General features: G+C 46.5%; 1 protein-coding gene and 1 long non-coding RNA gene across 4 annotated transcripts in view; one reads left to right on the top strand and one right to left on the bottom strand.

Annotated features, from left to right (window-relative positions):
• The window catches only part of LOC137418562 (zinc finger protein 608), a 234,097-nt gene extending 232,246 nt beyond the window's left edge, over positions 1 to 1,851 (bottom strand). The window contains exon 1 of one of the 2 annotated variants that reach the window (XM_078773012.1): positions 326 to 1,851. In XM_078773012.1, the coding sequence (XP_078629138.1) occupies positions 326 to 991 (666 nt within the window). In that variant the 5' untranslated portion in view covers positions 992 to 1,851. The remainder of the gene's footprint in view (positions 1 to 325) is intronic. The other variant, XM_078773011.1, reaches the window with a different exon arrangement.
• A 1,045-nt stretch (positions 1,852 to 2,896) lies between these two features.
• Positions 2,897 to 23,972, top strand: LOC137417594 (uncharacterized). 2 transcript variants are annotated; one of them, XR_010982471.2, is made up of 3 exons: positions 2,897 to 3,020; positions 19,955 to 20,067; positions 23,759 to 23,972. It is a non-coding gene; the product is annotated as an uncharacterized LOC137417594 (long non-coding RNA). The 2 variants fall into 2 exon arrangements; XR_010982470.2 differs by lacking the exon at positions 2,897 to 3,020 and adding an exon at positions 3,398 to 3,420.
• The last annotated feature ends 1,685 nt before the right edge of the window (positions 23,973 to 25,657 follow it).

Raw genomic sequence — 25,657 nt, 5'->3', positions numbered from 1 at the left:
GGAAGCAAGACCATGGGAGGAAGCAAGACCATGGGAGGAAGCAAGACCATGGGAAGAAGCAAGACCATGGGAGGAAGCAAGACCATGGGAGGAAGCAAGCCCATGGGAGGAAGCAAGACCATGTGGGGAAGCAAGACCATAGGAGGAAGCAAAACGAAGCTGCACGGGCGGCACCACAAAGCACAAGCACGTTTATGGCGCCGCACGAAATCTGATCACAAGTCAACCAAGTATAACGAGACGTCTGGAGAGGAGAAACGGGTGTGAAGGGGGAGAGGAAAGTTTGGATGTAAGTAAGGAGACGGAGGGAGCCGGACGAGTTTACCTTCTCAGTCTTGACCTTCTTGGCCGCGCGAGGCTCCTCCCCGCGCCCCTCCTCGTGCGCGCCATGGCCGCGCTCTTGCTGCAGCACGACCAGCGTGGCCTGCAGGGCCGTGCGACCCGCGGACGCCGACGACGCACCGCCGTGGCTCGTCCTGGCCGCCTGCGCTTTGCATTTGTCCCTCTTGGTGCCCGCGGTGCGCGTGGCCTTGCCCTGCCGGCCGCAGGTCGTACTCGTAGCGTTCGCACCGGTCGGGTTTACCACGCGCGCCTCCGCTTTCTTGGGCCCGGCGCCGTGAGTCTGTGTTGCTTGTTGTTGTTCTTGTTGTTGCTGCTGCTGCTGTTGACTTTGTTGTTGGTGTTGTTGTTGTTGCTGCTGCGACGCACTCTTTGCGCTCTTGTTGCGTTTCATTTTGCTCTTGCCCGCCCTTTCCGCGCCCTCTCCGGGCGCCGTCGGCAGCTTCATGCCTGCGGGCGACTCTCCCGGCGCCTCCTTCCCGCGAGTCCCGGCCGCGCTCTGCTCCAGCTTCTGACGATCCTTCTCGAGATCCGCGTCCAAGTCGATGATCAGATCGCCGACGCCGATTTCCCAGTCGTCTCCGCTATCGTACGCATCGACCGCGTTGCTGTTGCCTTCCTCTCCCCCGGCGGCGCCGCTCATCACAGACATCGTGGTGCCCGACGCCGCGCCGCCTCGGCACCATCAAGGTCTAGTCTCGTCCGCCCGTCTTGAGAAAAAGGGCCACCGACGCGAGTCAGCGGCCTCCGCGTCCTAAAAGCACGGACGCGAGACGCACGAAAAGCGCTCGCTATCGGTTCCGACGGCTCGAAACATTTACCGAGAGGCGCCCTTTCACTCGCAGCTGCTTCCACAAAACTTATTTGCATAAAGTTTGCTCAGTGCCAAGCGGTGGCGGCGCCAGGCGCACGACCTGTCCCAAAACACGCGCTTTGTCCCTGCGAACCCGCTATGATCATCACAAGCCCCCACCCTCTTATCGCTCAAAGTAACTGGCCATCTTGTAAAGTCGCGCTTATCCGTCCGGCTCGCGGATCAATCGCCCAGGTGACGTCACAATAGCCGCGCGGTTATCGTCGCGAGCAACTTCAACAAAAAGAGCCGATGCAATTGGAATAAATTTAATGGGAAGAGAGAGAAAAAAATATCAAATCCAAGTGACCAAACTGGCGTCTCGCACCGTTACCTCATTGGGCGCAGTCATTATAGTTATAATCCATTCCGAGATGATCGTTCGTTACGGGAAAGTTGCGGCGCCGCGCGGCCGGACATTTTCCGCAACAGCTGATGTTGAGGAAGCGGAGCGCGGCGACGGCGGCGACGGCGACTCGAGGTCCCGGACGGGCATGGAATCCGCGACGCTAACTCATTTTACACCCTCGTGAACAAGAAGCCCAGCGCCACGGACGGCGAGCACATATCCCGTTAAGTGATAATTGTATCTGCTAATAATACATTACACGGGGCCACGTTCTGTGCGAAGGCAAAAACTGTTTTCCCATCGCCTGGGAATGGTGGTCGGAGCGTCGTCCCCCCTCCCCCTTCCTCCCCCATAACAACCTCCCCACCTCCCCCCCCCCCCCCCCAAGCTACCCCACACCCCTACCCGACGGCGGGCCCACAAGTTGGGACAGAGCTGCGGGGAACCGGAGCATTCTTGTCTCCAGGCTCTGGGAATCTCGCGTAACAAAACGCACAGGCAGATTGTCGAGGAAATTATTTATGTTTCTTTTCCCGAGGGGGGAGGGTAAGGGTGGAGTAGCTCAAAGATGCACTAGACATATTATATATAGTTAAACATCACATCTACTATGGTGCTTTAGCAAACCCCACCCAACCCTCCTGCATCCCCAACCCCATCCAAACTGCGGAGGGTTGTTGTTTTTTCCACTTGAAGCCACATAACCCTCGAACGTGTTTTCGGGGCCATTGTTAGCGCTGCTGGATAATGAGAGTCCGAGGAGAGTGCGACGTGTCCAAGAAGAGGACGTAGGGAGAGCTGAGTCTCTTATGTACCAGCGAATGAATGCAGCTACGTGGAGCCTTCAAACTGTGTAGTCTGTTAGCGGCTACGTTTTAATTCACGGTGCATTCCTTGTCGAGCCCACTTGGGTTGGGCTATGTCGTTGTCGGGTTAGTTGAGCGTTGGGAGGGGTCGGTGTTGCAATGCACGCGAGGCGAGGATCGCGTGTGCGAACCGCTGCGGCCAATGGGAAGCGCGCGCTGCGCGAGCGGCCGCTCCGATTGGTCGAGACGCCGAGCGGCTTCTGCTTTTGATGCGGTCGCACGCGGGCGGCGGCGCAGGTGCCGCGGGGCGACTATGCACGGCAGCCCGGCCGTGGGGTTAATTAGCGTGGCCGGACGGACGGACGGAGCGACGTACGCGCAGCACGAAAGGGCACGGCGCCGAGAGGGACAAGCCGGACATAGAAGAAGGCACTAAACGTTGTGCTGGGCGGTCCGCGGCCCCACCACCGCCCGAACCCGTTCGCCCCCCATCGCCACCTCCTTCCCACCCGCCACCTTGCAGGAAATGATCCATTCAGAAAAGAGGATTTCGTGAGATTGCGTCACGAGGTGCTCGCTAATCCTCCCCGGAATGGGGGGTAGGAGTCGAGCCATTTTGATAAGACACAATGACCGTCGTCATAAACGACGGGAAATTCAGGAACTTTCAAAGGTAATAAAATGCGGTTTTTCCTCGTGTGGTAAAAGCAAAGCGAGGCGTCTTGGAGCCGCCCAGAAGCTTTTCTCCATGTTGTTAACACCCCCGCTCCTCCCCCCAACAGTCTCACCGACCCACTTAAAGGACCCACTGCTGACTTGTTTCCAAATACAATGAACAATACATTTTGTAGGTTATCGTGACAAAAGAAGCCCCCAAGCGTGTGCATAGAATACAATTCTATACAAATGGGAGTACGTATGGCTTTCCACGTCCAATAGGAATTTGATGTGAAATTGTCTAAGTGGATTTGACATCGAGGAGGGAGCGCGGGCAGGGTGGGTGTGGGAAAGGTTGTGGGCGGTTAATCAGACCCACAGCCGTGCAAGTGCCGAGCAGGAAGGAGCAGACAGGCGTGAGTTGTGTTTACACCGCCATCAATCGAGCCGCCTTGACGAGCGGGGGGCGGAGGGGGCCAGGGGGGCGTGGTCAGTAACACTTTCGAGCGTGCTGCGCAGGTCGGTTTTAAAAAGCGCGCGCTTCCTTGCGCTTTCGCTTCGGGGATCGTCAGAATGAAAGCAGCAAACGTGAAACGGAAGAATTCTTGGAATGGTTTTGTGTTAGCGTTAAGGGCGTCTCGGCAAAGTGCAAAAGCGAAGCCGTAGCTCCTCTGAGGTTATAAACATATAACGACTCGCCTGTCCTCTGCACCCCAGCGGCTACAAACAATTGGCAATAATGTGCCTAGCTCGTTGCGCTTCTTGCCTCCGCATACTCCCACCATCACCAGCATTCGATGCAACAAGTTTGGTTTCGCTGAACCGCCCCGCCTTCTGTAACCTGCACCTACTCCCACAAGCCCCGCCTTCTGTAACCTGCACCTACTCCCACCAGCCCCGCCTTTTGCAACCTGCACCTACTCCCACCAGCCCCGCCTTCCCGCCAAACATCACCACCTCCTTACTCGAGCACTCAGTGCAATAAGTTTGCTTCACTAAACCGCCCCTCCTTTTGTACTGCATAGCAACATCCGCCATCACATCCTCCCACTCAAAGGGACACCATCAATTTAGTATACGGTTTATTATCGATTTCCCTGCAGCATTTTGACTTGAGTGTTTTCATTCCTTTTCTGATAAACGCCGTTTGATGCTGTAAATAATTTGTTTATCTAGACGCTTCCTCCATGTACATCGAACATGTGTCCCTTATCAAGCTCAGGGCAGATGTTTGAATCATGGACAAGGATGTCGCATGGAGAACGAGATATAAGGTTGCATAAATAGTCACTCGCAAAGTATAAATTACAAGCAAGACTTTTTGCGAGACACTACTAGCGCATATATATATATATATATATACATATATATATATATGTATGTGTGGCGAAAGGATGGCCGAGAGATACGCCTACTCGCTTCTAAGATATCTAGCCTGGGTTCAAATCCCAACCCAGGTATCAATGGTCATTCCGGTTTTTGCAGGCAGGGTGATTCATCAATGTATGTGCAGCCCCTGGATGTTAAACTGGGAATCCTGTCTACTATCAATAGTTGGTGGGAGTCAAAAATCGCATGGGGGCCTTCGCGAAGAGTAGGTCAGTTATCGCCAGCATACTGAATAAATTACAACTTCCTGCCCTAACTAGATGGTATTCATAGAATACTTACCCTTGCGCAGTCAACTTGGTGTGAGCCAACTGTTCTGTTTTTGAACATTGTTTTTCTTTGATCCAATATGGCTGCCAGACCACGTGAGCGATGACATCATAAATTTATATTCTCTAATATAATTGTTGCAAAGATCACGCTCAATACATTTCAAACTGATCAGACTAAGCGTTGTCATCCATAATTATGGCACCAATGGCGTCATCGTTAACACCTATTCCCCATATGGAGTTCTTTACAATGAGGCATGTTTCAACTTCTTCCAAGCAGCGGTTTTGGAGATATAGAGGGGCAACATTTATGGGTTTTTCCAAGATAGCACCTGTTCCACATGACCGATGACGTCATGATTATCATTAAAGTATTCTAAAGGAGGAGGTGCTCCTATGGTGAAAATTTCGTGTCCATCAGACCAACAGTTGCTGAAAAAAAAATCATAATGATCAGATGGATAAGTGTTGTATTTGTCGAATTATGACGTCATAATGAAGGAACCGATGACATCATCATTAGCATTTCTTATTCCCCATGGGGAGTAGTTGACAATGAGCCAGGTCTCAATTTTCTCCATGGAGCGGTTTCAGAGATATAGAGGTGCGACGTTTTTCCAAGATAACGCCTGTACCACATGATCTATGACGTCATGATTATCATTAAAATATTCTATAGGAGGAGGCGCTCCTATGGTGAAAATTTCGTGCCCATCAGACCAACAGTTGCTGAAAAAAAAATTCACAATGATCGATACGTGTTGCACTTGTCGAATTATGACGTCATAACGAAGGCACAGATGAAATCATCATTAACATATCTTATTCCCCAAGGGGAGTGCTTGCAAATGAGCCATGTTTCAAATATTTCCATGGAGCGGTTTCGGAGATATGGAGGTGCAACGTTTTTCGATTTTTTCCCAAGATGGCGTCTGTACCACGTGACCTATGACGTTATAATTATCAATAAAAAAAATTCTACAGGAGGAGCTGCACATATTCGGAAATTTTTCTGTCCATCGGTCTAACAGATGCAAAGGAATTTTTGTTTTATTCATACTAATCAGATCAAGCATTGTACTTGTCGAATTATGACGTCACAATTAAGGCACCGATGACATCACCATCAACATATCTTATTCCCCATGTTGAGTATGAATAAAATTATGAATACAAAAATTATACAGGCGTAGGCGCTTCTATGGTAAAATTTCGTGTCAATCGGACCAACAGTTGCCGAGAAAATGATTTTTTTTTAATGCAGACATGTATGGCACACGGCACACGTACGCGCATGAATGCTTAACCCTGCTTTCCACTTTGCGAGCACAGTTTAACTACTGCTGGGAAGGCAATTGAAATTCACCCAGTATAACCTTGTCTGCTTCAGCAGTACTGACACTCTGCAACAGTGTTGGTACATCACCATATATACTGTAATGGTTTTGCGCGACCCCCTTCCCTTACCAAGCGGAGATTAAGCCCCTTGTTCTCCTTGGGTCTTCGCAATCGCGAGACTTGAGTCGCCACTTCTGGTCAGACGCGGGACAGGGTTTCGGGACAATGTTCGCACGTACCTAAGTACCTACGCCGCCACGGAAGCGGGGATCAAGTTTCGCACGAACCTCGCGTAATTTGAGTACACCTGAGCGGATTGCGTACCACGTGGTCCGTGCTATTACCTTGGTATTGGAACCCGATTAGAGCGATATAATTCGTACCATGCTCAGTCAATGATGGAAAACACGAGACGGTCGAATCAAAGAAATAACACGATTTATTGACACTATTATGTACAATGGTTCGGTAGAAAAGAGAGACACAGGGCAGAGCTTAGTCAGTCTTAACTTATTCCCCAGACAATGGGCCCATTCACACTCACTGGGGGATGAAGGAAGAAAAGTTCATGCGCTGGACGTGCCGGCTTTGGTCGTTCAGGAACAGCTCACCCAGCGTGGCCCTCTGGCGGTCACCGCACGTCCCGGCGAAGGCAGGCAGGCAGGCGGAATCCTCGCAGTGCGTGTCTTGGCAAAGGCAGGTAGGCGGGAAAATATACGCGCGTCTCTGTAGCCCGGCATGGCTGTCTTTCACAGCGCGATTAATACAACTGCGCGCTTTCACTCTCGTAACTCAACGGAGGATCTGACTCAAGCTCAACCGAGAACTCAACTTGTAACTCAGCGCTTTGAACCGACGCATGGGCTTGCCTCATAACTCGTCTGCCTCCCTTCCCATAACTTGACGAGCGCCTCTCCCTTGTCATAACTTAATTCAATAGAGGACCCCGGCTCACAACTCGAGCTCGTAACTCAGCGCACGTCCTCCTCATAACTGAGGTGGGGGCTTCGGGCACAGGGTTATATGGTTCCGCCCTGGCCCGCATCGAATGTTCCAAACCACGCCTTTTGCCGCAGTGGTAAGCCACTCCCCTCGAGCCCTGATTGGCGGCTCATGCTTACCGGTCACTCCCACTCCTTTTGTCCCGCCTTCCTTTGGCCTTGATCGACTTGTTCAGGCCAGCCGCAGTGGTAAGCCACTCCCCTCGAGCCCTGATTGGCGGCTCATGCTTACCGGTCACTCCCACTCCTTTTGTCCCGCCTTCCTTTGGCCTTGATCGACTTGTTCAGGCCGGCCTCGTGGTATTTCGCGCCAAAACTCAAAGCATCGAGGCAGCATAAGCATTGGAAGGAGACCTAACTCTCATTATTCTACTCAACGCAAACTAACATAGGAAAGGTCTACGCTTACATTTACTCTGAAATAACTGAACTATCGCGAGGCTACGTGTTGTAGTGTAACTAAACTATGAGGGGAAATTAACCTTTATTTGTAAAACACAAAACCCTAACAATACGGTGTATATATATATATATATATATATATATATATATATATATATATATATATATATATATATATATATATATATATATATATATATATATATATATATATATATTGTTGCGGGTCTGCCGCCGGCTTTCTCCTCTTACCAAGGGGGGATTAGTCCCCTTGTCTTTGACTGACCAGGTGCGACCCGAGGCCTATGACGTCCCTTGCGGACAGTGCAAAATAGGGTATCAGGACCAAATTCGCCATTACCTAAATACTGGCGCTGCCCTGAAGTGAGGAGACGAGCCTCGCACAAAACACGTGTATTGATACGCCAAGTGGTTGCGTACACGCGACCCGTGCCGTTTAGATGGTGGAACCCGATTCAAGTGGTTCTTATTCGTACCACGCTTAGTCAATGGCAAAATCACAAAGACAAATTGGAAGGAAGAACAGAATTTATTTACACTATACAATGATTCAAGAGCAGAGACACAGAGCAAAGCCTTAAACACAGTCTTACTTAATACCAAAGGACATGGGCCCGTCTCACACGGGGATTGCAGATGGCAGGACGATGTTCACCAGCGCGTCCAGGGATGCCTTCCATGCAGCTCTCTCTCCGGTCCCCGGCACGTCCCTTGGAGTAGGTGAAGGCAGGAGCTCTCTGCGTGTCGTCTGAACGGAGCGAGTTATCACGGGGCAAATTGGTAGGGAGCGGACTTTGACGCGGCTGGCGGTTATTCACTTGCGGCTATGGCCGCGCTTACTCGCGTGGGTGAAAAGCACTATATGCGTTACCGGCGTGCCTGGCTGTGCCCGCGTACTTTGTACAGTTCAACGCCTCTTCTTCTCTCTCTCTGCGCAAGTCCTCCAACATCGCGCATATCCTCCGCAAGTTCTCAAAACAACGCGCTTATCTTGCGAGTCCGAATCCTTTCGCCACCGCCGTTCAAGTCCTCGTCCTGCTGGTAAGTCCTTCTCCCGACAAGTCCTGTTCAAGGGCTTTGCGCAGCGACTTATATAGGCACGCCCCGCGAACCTTCTCGAACTCATCAGACGCGCCTCACCACACCCTCTCACGCCATGCCGCTAGAGCCCTGATTGGCTGGTCGCTCTTACCGTCATCGCCTTCTGCCGCTCCCGATCTCAACGCCGCCCCCACCCTTTTTAGGCCTACCTCGTGTTACTCGACTAGTGGGCAGCCAATGCTTAACAAACTGGATCGAGGCTAGGGTGGCTGGGAAATCGGTGGCAAGTAGAGTCTATTTTCCTGTCTTCACACAACGCAGGTACTAAGAGGGGAAATGGCCTATTCTTACACATACTAAGAAATAACTATACTACAAATGGGCCTTTATGTTGTTCGTGTGACTAACTATGGGGGGCAAACCTTTAACCTTTAATGACTTCAATGTGCCAATCTCAAAACCATAGCAATATACATATATATATATATATATATATATATATATATATATCCACGACATGACCAAAACTATGCGGACACCCAAACATCGAACATCTCATTCCAAATTCATGGGCATTAATATGGAGTTGGTCCCCCCTTTTTTTTTTTTTTTTTTTTTTTGTATACAAGATCGAGGCTCGTGAAATTGCCATAACTCGTGAAATTGCCTTTGCTGCCATAACCACCTCCACTCTTCTGGTAAAAACTTTCACGAGCTGTTGGAACATTGCTGCGGGGATTTGATTCCATTCAGCCACATTTTTCATTAGTGAGGTCGGGCAATGATGTTGGGCGATTAGGCCTGGCTCGCTGTCGGCATTCCAATTCATCCCAAAGGTGTTCGATGAGGTTGAGGTCAGGGCTCTGTGCAGGCCAGTCAAGTTCTTCCACACCAATCTCGACAAACCATTTCTGAGAGGACCTCGCTTTGTGCATGGGGGCATTGTCATGCTGAAACAGGAAAGGGCCTTCCCCAAACTGTTGCCACAAAGTTGGAAGCACACAATTGTCTAGAATGTCATTCTTTGCTGTAGCGTTAAGATTTCCCTTCAATGGAACTAAGTGGCCGAGCCCGAACCATGAAAAACAGTTCCAGACCATTATTCCTCCTCCACCAAACTTTACAGTTGGCACTATGCATTCGGGCAGTTGCGTTCTCCTGGCATCCGCCAAACCCAGATTCGTCAGTCTGACTGCCAGATGGTGAAGTGTGATTCATCACTCCAGATAACTCGTTTACACTGCTCCAGAGTCCAATGACGGCGAGCTTTACACCACTCCAGCCAACGCTTGGCATTGCGCATGGTGATCTTAGGCTTGTGTGCGGCTGCTCAGCCATGGAAACTCATTTAATGAAGCTCCCGACAAACAGTTGTTGTGCTGGACAGACGATTTTTACACACTACGCACTTCAGAACTCGGCGGTCCCATTCTGTGAACTTGTGTGGCATACCATTTCGCGGATGAGCTTTTGTTGCTCCTAGACGTTTCCACTTCACAATAACAGCACTTACAGTTGACCGGGGCAGCTCTAGCAGGGCAGAAATTTGATGAACTGACTTGTTGGAAAGGCGGCATCCTATGACGGTGCCACATTGAAAGTCACTGAGCTCTTCAGTATGGCCCATTCTACTGCCAATTTTTGTCTTTGGAGATTGCATGGCTGTGTGCTTGATTATATATACCTGTCAGCAATGGGTGTTCCTGAAATAGCCAAATCCACTAATTAGAAGGGGTGTCTGCATACTTATGCCAGGGGCATAGAAAAGGTCCCTTTATATAAGAGTATGTGCCATGTGGGAAACTGTAGAAAATATGGGATATTCCATAGCTTGTAGAGAATGCCAAACAATAGAAAATAACGGACATTCCAAAAATCCCTTGTGCATGCTGGACTATCCCTTGTGTTCTTAGGAGGAACCAAGTAATGCTCTTGAAAAGTTCATATGAAGGGGCAACCTACATCTGGCAAATAAAATACATTCACTTCTTCATGCAGCTATATGAATGAAATTGGTGCCAACGTTTTGGGGATCGCCCCTATGAGCCAAGCAAAAATAGGACCACGGGTACTGAAGCTCACATGGATCAGGAGCAACAGTCACTCAAACACCTTCAGACACTGATATTTTTAATGGCTTGAACAAACTCTCGTATATCATGTGCAATGAAGGTTGTGATCAAGGTCAGGTCAGGTATGGGAGCATGCGCCAGAGCAGCGAGTCGCCGTATCCACTTTCCGACGGTACTCCAGGGGCATCCGTCTGGCCATCCCCCAGGCTGATGCCTGGCCCATCCCTATCTCCTTGAGATACCGATCAACCTGCTGCAACCACGAGGCACGCGTTCGGCCCATTCGCCTCCACCACTCACGAAGCTCCCGTGCTGAGAGTATCTGGTGAGCTGGATCAGCGTCCGGAAAACGAGCCACATGTCCATACAGCCGGAGCTAACGCTCACTGACCAATGACCATACAGGAAACAAATCTCATCTGAGTCTCTCTCAGCAACCGCTCGATGGACACAAAGTCCGACCAGCGATAGACAAGGATTCTCCGAAGAGACTTGGTTCCGAAGGAGTTAAGTCTCATTCTCTGGTCCTTGGTGAGGGTCCAAGTGTCGCATCCATAGAGCAAGACTGGTAGCACTAATGACTTAAAGACTCTGACTTTCATCACTCCTGCATAGATACCGACAGTGCCACACCCCATGATCCAGTGAATCCATGACTCCCAGGGCCCGACCCAGATGTCTATCAACCTCTGCTCACAACATGCGGAGGCATGATTAACAGTGCCAAGGTAAGTGAATCTATTCGTGACCTCAGCATCTTCGCCAGGCACAGACAAGGCAGCAGCATCCAATATGTCATTGAAAGCCTGGATCTTGGTTTTGACCCAGGAAACCATAATCCCAGCGGCTCTGCCTCCTCATTCAGTGCCTGGAGGGACCCCATAAGAATATCCAGCATCTCAACAAAGATGACTGCATCAATGCGAAATCAAGGTCAGAGATCTTGACACTCCCAAACGATGCACCGCAACTTGATCTCTCTGACATCCTCCCCAGAATCCAGTCCATACAAGCGCTGAAGAGTGTGTGAGCCAGTACACACCCCTGCCAAACTCCAGTAACAACTGGAAATAAGTCAGAGATGGAGCCACCACACCTTACAGCACTCTCAGTACCACAGTATAGTTCAGAGATCAGATTGATCGGCGTGGCACCCCACGAAGACCAAGAATCCTCCAGAGGGCATCCCTATTCACCAAATTGAATGCTTTGTGTTCAAACCGAATTGAACGCCACATCAACATAGACTGCAAGCAGCCCCTGACGAAACTCATGCTTGCATTCGGTGAGGACCCGAAGAGCAAGGATACCGTCAATCATTGACCTCTTTGGTGTAAAGCCCGACTGCTTTGGTCGCTGGTGCTCGAGCAGATGGCGATGAACACTCTCAAAAATGATCCAAGCAAAGACCTTGCCCGGCACCAAAAGTAGCGTCACCCCTCGGTAGTTGTTGCAGTCCTGGTGATCACCCTTCCCTTTCCAGAGGGTGACAACAAGGTCCCTCTTACAGTAATAGGTGTATCCACCCACCATGATCTCACCACTATCCGGCCTCTGAACCTCAGCGAGTGCTGCAACACTGATGTTCAAACACTGGAGCTCAGATGATATCAGAGACAGGTGATCATCCTCTCTTAGAGTGAGAACGTTCCAGGCACCCACCCAAAGGGACCGCCTCAGGTTAACCCAAGGAGACCGCCATCTAGTGGACAACACCTCAGCACCACCCCGACACACACCTCCACAACCCAATCCAGAAAAGTTACCCCATGCTTTTCCTCCGATTGCCAAAGAGTGGGGGTCCTGAAGGCTTTGCCCCAATCCCATTATCCGGAGAGCTGCCCTGTGAAGGGCAGCTGCACAGGAGGTACTCCCACGGAGTGTTTTTTTTTCCGTTGTGTTATTTGTGCGTGTTGCGGAATGACATGTTTTTATGGTGGCCGGAGTGCAAATCCTGCCACCAACCTCCTGGAAAAAGGTAACGCGAATGCAGGAGGACGTCCGCAGACACAGTTGGGCACCAGATATGGATAACCGTTGGCTCACAGGGAGCTCCTCCACCCTTTGACAGGTCTTGTTTTGGCCCGGCTACATGTCCATATCCAAACACCATCTGGGGGCGACTGAACCAGGTGGGAAAAAAAAAATTTCATATGCCCCAAAAAACGTGTAACTACTCTTAATCTTGCCTGCCCGGCTGGGTAAGACCTACCAGGAGCAAAGCTCCTGCCATTATAGCCCAAAGGGTCACAGGAGCATGCAAGCCTCCCCACTACGATCAAAGTGGTAGTCACAATCGGGGAGGCAAGTGATCAAGTTTCAAAGAAATTGCGTGTGTAGTTTCAGAGAAGAGAGCAAATATCTATTTGAGGGGGGGTTTTTTTTAAACCCCACAACGAGTGCAGATTTTAATGCGGTCATTACACCTTCGTTAGGCATCAGATATGAAGCTTGCAACCAAGTTTCATCACAATCATATGTAGTTTCGGAGAAGAGAGCAAAACTTGTTTTGTGGGGTCAAACAACCCACCCCCCGCCCCCCAAACCCATTAGTGAACACACATTTTGATGCAATCAATACACCTTCTTTAGGCATCAGATATGCAGCTTCTGGTCAAGTTTCATCAAATTTCGCTCTTTCACGAGCCTCGATCTTGTATACAAAAAAAAAAAAAAAAAAAAAATCATGTGTTTGTAGTTTCAGAGAAGAGAGCAAATACCTAAAAAAAAAATGGAGGGGGTGGGGGGGGGGTCAAAGCCCCCCTCCCACGTAAACCACTTTAGTGAACGCAGATTTTGATGCAGTCAATACACCTTCGTTAGGCATCAGATATGCAGCTTCTGGTCAAGTTTCATCAACATATTGTATGTAGTTTCGGACAAGAGAGCAAATACCTATTTATTTATTTTTTGGGGGGAGAGGTGGGGGGGGGGGGGGGAGTCAAAAAACCCTGTAGATCCCCTTAATGAGCGCAGATTTTGATACGGTCAATAAAGCTTCGTTACACATCAGTTATGAAGCTAATGGACAGGTTTCCTCAAAGTCGTGTGTGAAGTTTCAGAGAAGAAGGCAGATACCCATTTTGGGGGTTTAACCCCCACCTCTCCCGATAAATCCCTTTAATGTGCTCAGATTTTGATGTTATCAACACACCTTCATTTGGCATCAGAGATTAAGCTTGTAGCCAGGTTTCATCAAAATTGTGTGTGTAGTTTCGGAGAAGAAAGCAAATACCTATTTTGGGCAGTCATACCCCCATGCCCCCCCCCCCCCCCCCGTAAAGCACACGCTCGAGTGCAAATTTTGATGCGGTCAATACACCATCACACATCCAATATGCAGCTTGTCGCCAAGTTTCATCCACATCATGTATGTAGTTTCGGAGAAGAGAGCAAATACATATTTTAAGGGTGGGGGGGGGTCAACCCCCCCCCCCGTAGATCCCCTTAATGAGCGAGATTTTGATGCGGTCAATAAACCTTCGTTCTGCATCAGTTATGAAGATTATGGGCAGGTTTCCTCAAAATTGTGTGTGTCGCTCCAAAAAAGAGAGCAAATACCCATTTTAGGGGGTTAACCCCCGTAAACCCCTTTAATGTGCACAGATTTTGATGCGGTCAATACACCTTCGTTAGGCATCAGATACAAAGCCTGTAGCCAAGTTTCATCAAAATCAAGTGTTTGTAGTTTCAGAGAAGAGAGCAAATACCTATTTTGGGGAGGGTCAAAACTCCCCTCCCCCGTGCAGCTTCTGCTCAAGTTTGATCAACATCGTATGTGTAGTTTTGTAGAAGAGAGCAAATACCTATTTTGTGTGGGTCAAAACGCCGCCGTAGACCCCTTTAATGAGCGCAGATTTTGAATTTGTTTTGAAAGCCATTGATTAAACGTATTTGTCAATGTATATTCCAAGTTGCAGCTAGTTTCAATGTATAGCCTTTGATATATAAGCGACAGTTTCCTGCTTGCCCGGCTGCTGGGTTTGGATGAGTGACCTGATCTGGGCAGAGTCTGGGTGGTATGATACATCTTCGACTTCTTAACGATGGATTTCAACATACACAAAGGGATCAGGAATGACTTTGAAATCTTCTTACAAACCTCTCCTGAACGGTGCTTCTCCACCACTTTATGTCTGATTTCTTTGGAAAGCTCCTTGGTCTTCATGTTTACTTTGTTGGTTGACCAAGTGAGGTGCACCTTAAAACTCCTTTGATAGGTGGGGGAGATTAATTTTAAGTTTAACCACTGATTACATACATATTAAACCTATTACACTTCTTTTGTAACCTTAAAAAAAAATCATTTACTCCCGAAGTGATTTAGGCCTGAAGTGAATACTTCTCCAGGCCAGGAATACTTTGGCGTGTATATATATATATACATATATTCAATTATCACTACTTCAAATACCTAAAATTAGAATCAGGTGCACCAGCTCAGGTGCAAATGATTACAACATCGTTAGAGAGGATCTTGGAGGAACCTGTCTTATTTAAACCTCAGACATTTAGTTTGGTTTGCTCTTTGTTGTTGAAGTGTGCGGCATCACCATGCCTAGATCAAAAGAGCTCTCTGAGGCCTTCAGAAAGAAGGTTATAGATGCCTACGTGTCTGGGAAGGGACTTCAATAGATCTCCAAACAATTTGAAATCAATCATTCGACTGTCCGGAAGATCATCTACAAGTGGAGAAGATTCCAAACAACTGCCAACTTGTTCAGGCCAGGCCGCCCCAGCAAGTTCAGCCCGAGAGCAGATCGCAAGATGCTGAAACAAGTCTCTAAGAACCCCAGAATGTCATCACGGGACCTACAGGTAGCTCTTGCCACTGTTGATGTCAAAGTGGACGAGTCTACCATTAGAAAGAGGCTGCACAAATTTGATCTACATGGGAGGTGTGCCAGGAGGAAACCTTTGCTGTCCAGATAGAACATCAGGGCAAGACTAAAGTTTGCCAACGAACACCGAGGCAAAGACCAGCACTTCTGGAACAATGTGCTCTGGACAGATGAGTCAAAGGTAGAGCTATTTGGCCACAGTACCAGAAGACATGTTTGGCGAAAACCAAAGACAGCATTTGACCACAAGAACCTGATACCAACTGTAAAGCATGGTGGTGGAAATATTATGGTTTGGGGCAGCTTTGTTGCATCAGGGCCTGGGCAGCTCACCATCATATAATCCACTATGAATTCTTCATTGTACCAGAGGGTGCTTGAGGATAATGTGAGGCCATCTGTTGGAAAGTTGAAGCTCAACCGAAGGTGGACCTTGCAACATGACAAAGACCCTAAACATACCAGTAAATCCACCAAGGAATGGCTGAAAAGAAAGAAATGGAGGGTTCTGGAATGGCCAAGTCAAAGCCGGGATCTAAATCCCATCGAGATGTTGTGGGGGGATTTGAAACGAGCTGTGCATGCAAGAAACCCCTCAAACATCGCACAGCTGAAAGAATTCTGCATGGAGGAGTGGGCAAAAAATTCTCCCAGTTGATGTCAGAGACTGGTAGACAGTTATAAGAAACGCCTACTTGAGGTTGTTTCTGCCAAAGGGGGCAATACCACCTATTAGAGCCAAGGGTGTACTTACTTTTTCCACATGCGAAACTTGCATTTATGTTTATTTAAATTATACAATGGACTACAAAATGTAAATGTTTCATGATATTTGTTATATTATATCACCTTTATCTGTCAATATTGTTGAAATGAAGATCAAATAGCTGTATGTTGAAATATGTTGAAAGAGTCAAAACTTTACATGGGGTGTACTTACTTTTTCACGTGACTGTATATACAGTATATACAGTATTGGACTGTATATGTATGTATGTGTATATATATATATATATATATATATATATATATATATATATATATATATACAAAATCAAGTTTGGGTCTGTGAACGATTCTTTGAAATAAGTCCTTGGGCTCCTATAACAATGACTGCTTCTTAATCTCCACGGGGAATCCGGTGATTCAGACCTTATTGACCCCAGTGTTGGTAACACGCTTGGATGTGCCTGTTAGCAAAATCCAACGTGGTACAAGACCGGCATCTTCCAGAAGCATAACCCACAAGCCCAAGCTTACACGAGTCAGCTGAAGAGCCATTTGACCGCTGACCTCAGAACCAAAATAATAAATGTATTGGGCCGATAAAATAATCACCCTTTGTCTGGGTGTCTGTGAATTGTGGGTTGTTAATGAGTGTGCCTTTTGTGTGGATTTCCAAGCCTAACGCTTGGCAGATGTGGGAGTGTTTTTTTTTTTTCACTGTGTGCAACGGCTCCGGGGAGAGCAGATAAAATGAAACGAGGGAGAAAAATGGAAGGAAATGTTAGGAACAGAGTAGGGGTACAACAGATGGCAACGAGCAGACCGTTTGAAAGGCGTAGGGTTGAAATACCAGACTGAGTGTGGAAGCACCTTCAACGAGAAGGAGGAATTAATGAACAGAAATCACTGTAACAAGATCGGCTACAAAGTGGAGAGCAGAAAGAATTGCTTTTTGACACGTTCTTATCCTCCTTTAAAGAATCTAGTATTCGTTGAAGAATGCAAGGGGAGGGAGCGGATGGGGGGAGGAAGAGGGCGAGCGGAGACACAAGCTGGGGAAACAAAATTCGTTGGTTCCACACCGCAGCAGTTGCTCTGTTTTTATGTGTATGTTTGTGCTTTCGTTACAGCTTTTATAAACAGGCAGGTGACTAGGTCGCTGTGCCCGGAAAGTCAGTGGAAAGGACCTTTATTGACCTTTGGGTTCATGAGGTTTTCACCATCTCCGCACCAACTATTCCCTGTCTCTTTGTGCAAAGTCTTCATCTGTTTCTTATCCAGACCAGGCAGAGAATTGCCAGAAAAAGGGAATTCTGAAGGACCCAGTATACCCATCTTGTTCTGTTTGGAGATTGTGTTCAGGGTGAAGACTGTTCAAGACTTGGACGGCCTTTTAATTGTGTAAGGCCTTGTGGGAGCGGGATTATGGCACTAATCTCGCGAAGGTTCAGCCATCTCAATCTGGCCTTTGGTATAACTGGAAATGTTTCCTTTTGTAGTAAATAAAAAAGTTGCTGAGTCTAATTAGTTGAAGACCTGAGTGTAAGAAGTGCTCAAGTCACATTTTTGGGCAAAGTCAGTTGGAGCCGAGAACTCCATCTGCAGTAGGGTAACAATCCATGTCTGTAATAATTTTGCATAGTGTTATTTTGTGACTTCTTCCACTAGGGTCTTCAATTTGAGATGAATGAATTATTTATTGGTCTAAATCAGCACTCCGTTGCAGGATACTCGAATGAAGGTGGCAGGAATTTTGAATTTGTTCAGCTTGCCGGTGCCAACTCTCTTACGCTTTGGAAAGGACACCGTGAGGTCGTTAATGTCCACCGAGTAATGCTAGCAGATGGGACACTCAGTTTAACGCCCTTCCGAGGGACGGCACCCACATTGATGAATCGCCCTGCGTGCGAAACACCAGGGTGACAGTTTACTAGGTAGCTAGGTAGCCAGGTAGCTAGGTAACTCTGTAACCAGCCAGCTAGCCAGGTAACTAGGTAGCTAGGTAGCCAGGTGACAGTACTAGGTTTACTGGGTAGTGACAGTAGCTAGGCCGAGATTCCAACCCAGGCTGGAACAAAGGCAAGTGCGTACCTCGAAGGCCATCCTGCCAGCCCTAGTGGTTTTAGGCCTACCTAGTCAACAGGGTATCCAATAAGATTTTATGGGGTCTTCAACAGAGTATATTTTTTCAAGGCAGAAACCATAGTGACCGGAAATACTCTTGAGAACATGGAAGCTGGAGAGTTCTTCTTTTGAATGTGAGAAAAGGTAGTCTGAATCTTCCTCGTAATTCATCTTTTCCATCTGATTATTTCTCTCGATTAACTCTGCTTTGAGCTTCTTCCGCAGCTTGCAAATAATTTTCACTCTCCTGTCAGGTCGTGTGAATCCAGGTAAGAAATTACCACACTGCTTATAATTGAGCGTACAAAAATGATCAAAGGAAACAGAACATACACAGATGTATTCGAGAATTGCCAGCAGAGGATAAAAAGTGGCATCCTAAAGGGGCAATTCGATACAAGTTAAGAAATCATTAATATCGTATTTGGAGTGCAATGGGCAGAAGTAAAGAAACAAAGTGATCAAGATAATGCTGCAAATGAAAGAATTATATTTACAGCAGAACAATTAGTATACATGCTGGAAACAATCTGCAATTTTGGACATACGAGTCGGAATAATATAACATTAAAACAGAAAATTCACAACTCTTTCCTTGACAGAATTTTTCTTGACTCACCTTCCCTTCTCCTCCCTAATGTTCCATCCTCTTTTCTCCACCTTGGAGGTGGAGACTCTAGCCTTGGAAGCTTTTGCCTATAAAAATTCATATTTTTTCGAGTCCAAATCCAGTGGAAACCCGGGACGCGGAGCGGCTAGGCGGCAAGGATGGCCATAGGTTAGGGCATCCCTTTATGGCAACAGCATTCCCAATCTGGCAACATGTTTGTGGCAGGGTGTAGGCAAACATGAAGGGAACATAAATATCTTTATGAAACTAGGGCAAATAACTTACAAAATCGTGAAACACTCCAAATCCAGTGGAAACCCGGGACGCGGAGCGGCTAGGCAACAAGGATGGCCATAGGTTCGGGCATCCCTTTATAGAAACAGCATTCCCAATCTGGCAACATGTTTGTGGCAGGGTGTAGGCAAACATGAAGGGAACATAAATATCTTTATGAAACTAGGGCAAATAACTTACAAAATCGTGAAACACTCCAAATCCAGTGGAAACCCGGGACGCGGAGCGGCTAGGCAACAAGGATGGCCATAGGTTCGGGCATCCCTTTATAGAAACAGCATTCCCAATCTGGCAACATGTTTGTGGCAGGGTGTAGGCAAACACCAAGGGAACATAAATATCTTAATGAAGCTAGGGAAATTAACTTACAAAATCGTGAAACAATCCAAATCAGAGGAAACTGTAACAAAGGAAAAAGCCGCAATGTACCGCTTCATGAGTTGAAATACACTATACGCACCTTTGATTCTCTCGATGCGTGTGCGCAGTAAATTTTGGTAACAGAACAAACGAGCTGGGCTTCAAGAAAAACAACGCATTCAATAAACGAACTTGCAGACTGCACTATAAATTCTCCTTACAGCACAGAACAATTATTTCCTTAAAACGCAAGGCACTAAAACAACACGAATTAGCCAAAGTCAGAGGTTCTGTTCGTAGTGATACAACTTAGCAGTTCAATTAAATCACGAGGCAAGAACCACAATGTGTCCCTGCACAAAAGTCTGTCTGTGCATTTGGGAAGTATCAGTTAACATGCATGAGGGAGACAACTTCATACATTGACATATGACTTCATACATTGTTCCTCTGATGCAGAGTGAGTACAAAAAGATGCTGTTGCTGGTGGAGACTCAGACCGTAAGCCACATTCGTGCCGATATCCGATATCTGACACAACTGGACACGAGCAAAACCTTTAACGCATGAAGGTGAGTGGAAATTGCGGGCTATAAATATTAACCTCTTCCAATAGTGTGGATCAATAAGGTAGGTGTTCGGGTTATTTCTGAGGATGAGGGGCTTTCTGTCTGTATAGGGTTTGAATTGCAATTATTCGTCTTGCCATTGGTTAGAGTGTAGTTATTAATCCATAGGAGCTGTTGGTGTCATTAACATCATGAATAGGTTAGGGCAATGTAATCAGAGATACCCAAGTAGATGCAACCAGGCTGGTTGAAAATTTAAAAGGTTCGAGTTTGCACCACAGCAGGAATTCTGGCGAGTAAAGGACAGCTGTTTCGAAAAGATTCATTTTTAATTTCTACTCAGGTTTAGATTCATGGAAAAGCGAAGAGGATAAGAAAACAAAGGAAACAAAAAAGAGCAATCAGAGATTGCAGACCCTCGCCATGACGTGTTTTTAGTGTTTTTTAACGCTTTTGTGTTAGAACAAATATGGCGGCCGAACCACATGACCGATGACGTCACCATTCCCCCCCACACGCCCCCCCCCCCCCCACCAATTTATCCACAGATGACGCTCAAGAAATTTAATCTTGATCAGATGAACTTTTATACTTGTCGAATTATGACGTCATAATGCAAGAACCTTTGGCATCATCATTACACTGCGCTCGCGAAGCAAAAAGTGGGGTTAAGCAATCGGTTACGTACATGTGCTGTTTGTGTGCCGTGTCTGCATTGAAAAAATTCATTTTCTCGGCAACCGTTGGTCCGATTGACATGAAATGTAACCATAGGAGTGCCTCCGCCCGCTGATAATTATGACGTCATAGGTCCCTAACGGCACCCTAACCGCTAAGCCAACACCAGGCCTTCAGTACACACATACTGTTAGTCCAATATAATATTCCTTTGATGTTCAGCTCCATGTCATCCACCTGAAATTTGCTCATTTGCACCGCACCTGTGGCTGGCTACTGTAAGCTCCACATGAGGTACTGTGATTTTCTTCAATGGAGCCACTCTTGCCTTTGCCCTCAGTAAAGTGCAATGTTTCCTTCCCTTGGCATCAATAAAGTGCAGGTATGAAGCCACGCTGGTATCTAAAAGGTTGCGCAGTTCACATGTAACAATTTCCCCCAAAATCAGGTGGCCTAATGCATTGTGGGATCGTTTGGGAGATCTGCAATATATTTCTGCCAGTTTTCTAGGTTTGTCCCATCAATTTATTGGTCCAAGTGTAAGCTATGAAAACAAAGTCCTGAAATAGAATCTCTGCTGGCAAAACTAAAGTTAGGGTTCGGGCTAGGGTTATGGTTATGGTTAGGGTTAGGGTTAGGGTTAGGGCTAGGGTTAGGGTTATGGTTAGGGTTATGGTTGCGGTTGCGGTTACGGTTAGGGTTATCGTTAGGCTTAGGGTTATTATCACACATGTAACGTCCTTATCACACATGTAACAATTTCCCCCAAAATCAGGTGGCCTAATGCATTGTGGGATCGTTTGGGAGATCTGCAATATATTTCTGCCAGTTTTCTCGGTTTGTCCCATCAATTTATTGGTCCAAGTGTAAGCTATAAAAACAAAGTCCAGGTCCAGTTCTGGAGCAGTTGCCAGTTCTGAAGTCCAGTTCTGAACAAAAAGTCCAGTTGCCTAGAATCTCTGCTGGCAAAACTAAAGGTGATGCATTGTCACGTGGGTCATACATTGAATTAGGGACAGAGTATTCCTCTTCTCGTGGGGGCCTGGCTCATAATAATTATCCCAATTCATCAAAAGTTGTCATATTCACCTGACCAAGGCACGTTCAACTGGCAAATGTGCACAGTCTGGGTTTATGGATTTGACCTATTTGGCTTGCTCTTCACAAGGAACAGATTATTTGACAACACGGTCATTACTGATCCACTTTGTCAAGCGAAAACCTCCTTTCTCACAAAGATTTGTGACACTCCGGATAAAAGCAACTGCCTCCTCAGCCGTGCCAGTGGACTGTAGGCAATCATCCACATAGAAGTTTCAGAGAACGGCATTTACAGTTTCCTTATCGAAATGATCTTTGTTGGTTTTAGCAGTATGACGCAAAGCAAAGTTTGAGCAGCTTGGTGAGGAGATTGCCTCAAACAAGTGCACCTTAATCCTGAGTGTTACTGGCTCTTCGCCTAAGTCACCATTTGGCCGCCATAGAAACTGAAGACAGCCGATCTGAAACTTTACTTGATGGAACATGGCTTCCAGGGCCCAACCTTACCAATAACCTTCGTGATGTCCCACTCCACTTTAGAGAGGAGCAGATAGATAGACTGGGGGAACAATGCTTATCCAACGATGAGAATGGGTTCATATCCACCGCGATCTAAACAAGTCCAAAAACTCAATGAAGCAGGCTGCTGGCTCGAAACATGCAAACACGAAAAGTTTAAACTAGTTAAGGCCTTTTTAACACATTACTAACTCAGTAAAGAGCAAACCTCCGCCTGGTTGGCCATATCACTCAATGGTGAAGAATCACGTAAAAAATTATACCATCTGGATCCGGATCTTCTCCAAAATCGAATCGACTCTTCCTTGTCACACACACAACCGGTCCAACAAGTTTTGGCCAAATCCGTCCACAACTTTTTCGAGATATCCTGCTATGTATTGTTTTTGGCTCTATCTCCCAATGGTGAAGAATCACATAAAAAAAAAAAAATTCTCATATCCAAATCCATATTCAGATCTTCACCAAAATCGAATAGATTCTTCCTTGTCAGACTCCCAACTGGTCCAACAAGTTTCGTCCAAATGCGTCCACAACTTTTTAAGATATCCTGCTATGTATCGTTTTTGGCCCTGTCTTCCAATGGTGAAGAATCACTTTAAAAATTTTAGTAGCCGGATGCGAATCCTGATATTCACCAAAATCGAATCATTTCGTCGGTGTCACATACGCTACATATCTGCCAAAGTTCGTCCGAATCCGTCCACAACTTTTTGAGATATTTTGTTCACAAACACAAAAAAAACAGACAAACGGACAGACATGAGTGAAACCATCCACGTTTGGTGGCAAATAATCCAGAACTCTTTACGCATTAGTGGAAAATTGTAAATACAGAATTTAGTTGTTACCTACCATGATGTTCGACCCTTGTACACCTTGTCGCTATGTGGGAAATCGTAAATCGTGCAAACAAAGAATTGTTTTGTGTTTGTGGAAGCAGAAAATGGCGTCGCCTCTCTCTAAGAAGCCGCACACAGAATACGTGACGCTTTGTGGGAGGGGAGCGAGCAGGTGGTTCTCAGAACGTCACAGAATGTGACATGGGGGGAGAGGAGTGTGTCAGATGCAGCTTCATGGGCGCAGCCATCTTGAATTTTCCTTCACCATGACAGGATGTCAATTTAGACCTTGCTTTCAGTGGAATTCATCCCAGAATGGCAGAGGTCCGCTAATTAAATAATTAATTTGAAGCTACGTGATGACATTTTCGAAAAGGAAAAAGCAGGAAGTTTAACTCAAGGTTTGTACAATTTGGAGGGGGCTGAAGGGCAATGACTGAGCTGGCAGATGCCAACGATAAAAAAAAACTTGCAGAATGGAATGTGATCAAAATTATAAAAAGGCGACATTGCTCTCATTCGCAGAGTCACATATATTTATAAAATATATAATAAATAATGTGAATTAATACATCTTACTATAATTCAACAAATGTCTGTCTGTCTGTTCCCAGGTATCGCAGAAACGGCTGAACCGATCGCAACGAAATTTTGGGTGGGTAATCCTGGGACCCCCTGGAGTAAAATAGGCCATATTGTTTTTCCAATTTTCCAATTTTCCAGTTTTTCCAAACACGATGGAATAATATTTACCGATATGAACAGTGAAGTGGCTTTTATTGAAATTCTACAAGTACTGTTCAGATTTTGATGATTTGCGTGTGATGATTTTACAGATGTTTATATAAATCGTTTAAAATAAAAAAAAGCCTTCAATTTCTGATATGTTGCCTTTTCATTTGGGCCTCCCAATTGAAGCCCCGCCCATAGGGTGGGTACCGTTGCTAGTATATAATAATTCACAGTCACATAAAATGAAATATATCATAAGGACAGAGGAAAGTAAAATAAATGAGGGACAGCAGAGAATGTTACGGAGCGTGGTGTATACGGATGAGAACAAAGAGGAGTGGATACATAAATATTTACATAAAAAACACAACTTTCAACAAGTACAGGCAACAATGAAACAAAAAGACAAGACAATTCGGGTTGGTATCACGATCTCTTGAGGTAAATCATTTGGACGCGTGCAAATGGGAGCAGCCACCTATGAAGAAGCCGGACTGGGAGGACCACTGATGAAACAATCCCACGACCCATGACAAACAACAAAACAGACAATGTATACATTATTTAATAGCCGAGGTCGGTGTGACGATGACGACTCTTGAAATGCCACAGGTGAAAAGCTAACTCTTCACAGAAAAGTCTGGAGAAGAAACTTCCAATATTGTCCTCTCACATATGATTGTTGTGCAGTAATTGATGGCAGACAGTCATGCAGTGGTCTTGGAAGGGCACTGATCAGCATGATGGCGAAAAGTAACCTGACATGCGGTGTTGCGGAGTGATGGTCCAGAACCAACTGCAGCATTTTCCAAAATACAAACTACAACTTATCACAACCAGAGCAAACATTGACTTACTTCCTAACAATAATCTCTACAAGTCAGCACATTGGCCTGTTAGCTTGTTGCCTTTTTACCCTCCGCCATCTTGCTCGCCCATCAGTCGCGATCTTCAAAAGAAAGGGTATGGGCTGCATCGCTTCATAAGTCACGTGATGTGTTCAATTCCAATGGCCATAGCCCTTCTGAAGTGTCCCAAGCCATTTAAGCATAGCTGACCATTTCTACTTCCTGATGGACTGTGTGACGTTATTGTGTAACCGAATGGATGCATGGTGACCCTCTGCAGGCCTCTTCCCAATGATGACTGAGTTTCTCATAGTGCCCGCTTGTTTTTGGCACTACCCTCATTTTATTGTGTCATCCTTCATTTGCTTGTACACAAATCTCAGCTTTTGCCATTCATCCTGGCAATGATTTGCAGAACGATGCATGCCATTGGATAACTGCCGTGTTGAAATTTGGCCAAACAGCTTTCCTTCCTTATTTGTTTTTCATATTCTTCTCCACCCGAAGTACCACGAACTTTTAAATCTCAAAAGACCACAAAGTTGCGATCTTCATTGCTGAACCCACCATTTTGTCTTCCTCTATTACATGTAACTGGGAATGTGATGACATTACTGGACCAACAACTTGATTCATTCACTTGAATGAAATATGAAAGCATCTCCGGAACACTTCACTGGCCTGGTTGAACGTGGTGTTTTCTTGCAGATTGAAGCAAAAGAACGCCACACTTAAGCTGTCTCAGCACAGGAATAGGTCACGTTGCAAAAGATCAGGCATAAGTGTCCATCCTGAGTTATGGTGGAGGACATTGAAGAATCGACCACAGAGTGTGGGTTGGCATCACACACAAGCAAGATCAAGTGTGGCAGGTAGATTAACCCTTTCCCTGAGGGCAATTAGTGAGCCAGCTGTTTATATTGACAATTTGAC

This window comes from Myxine glutinosa, chromosome 2 (assembly GCF_964187855.1).
Source record: "Myxine glutinosa chromosome 2, kmMyxGlut1.1, whole genome shotgun sequence".
NCBI classification, from domain to species: domain Eukaryota; kingdom Metazoa; phylum Chordata; class Myxini; order Myxiniformes; family Myxinidae; genus Myxine; species Myxine glutinosa.
This window is presented reverse-complemented; position numbering and strand designations above follow the sequence as displayed.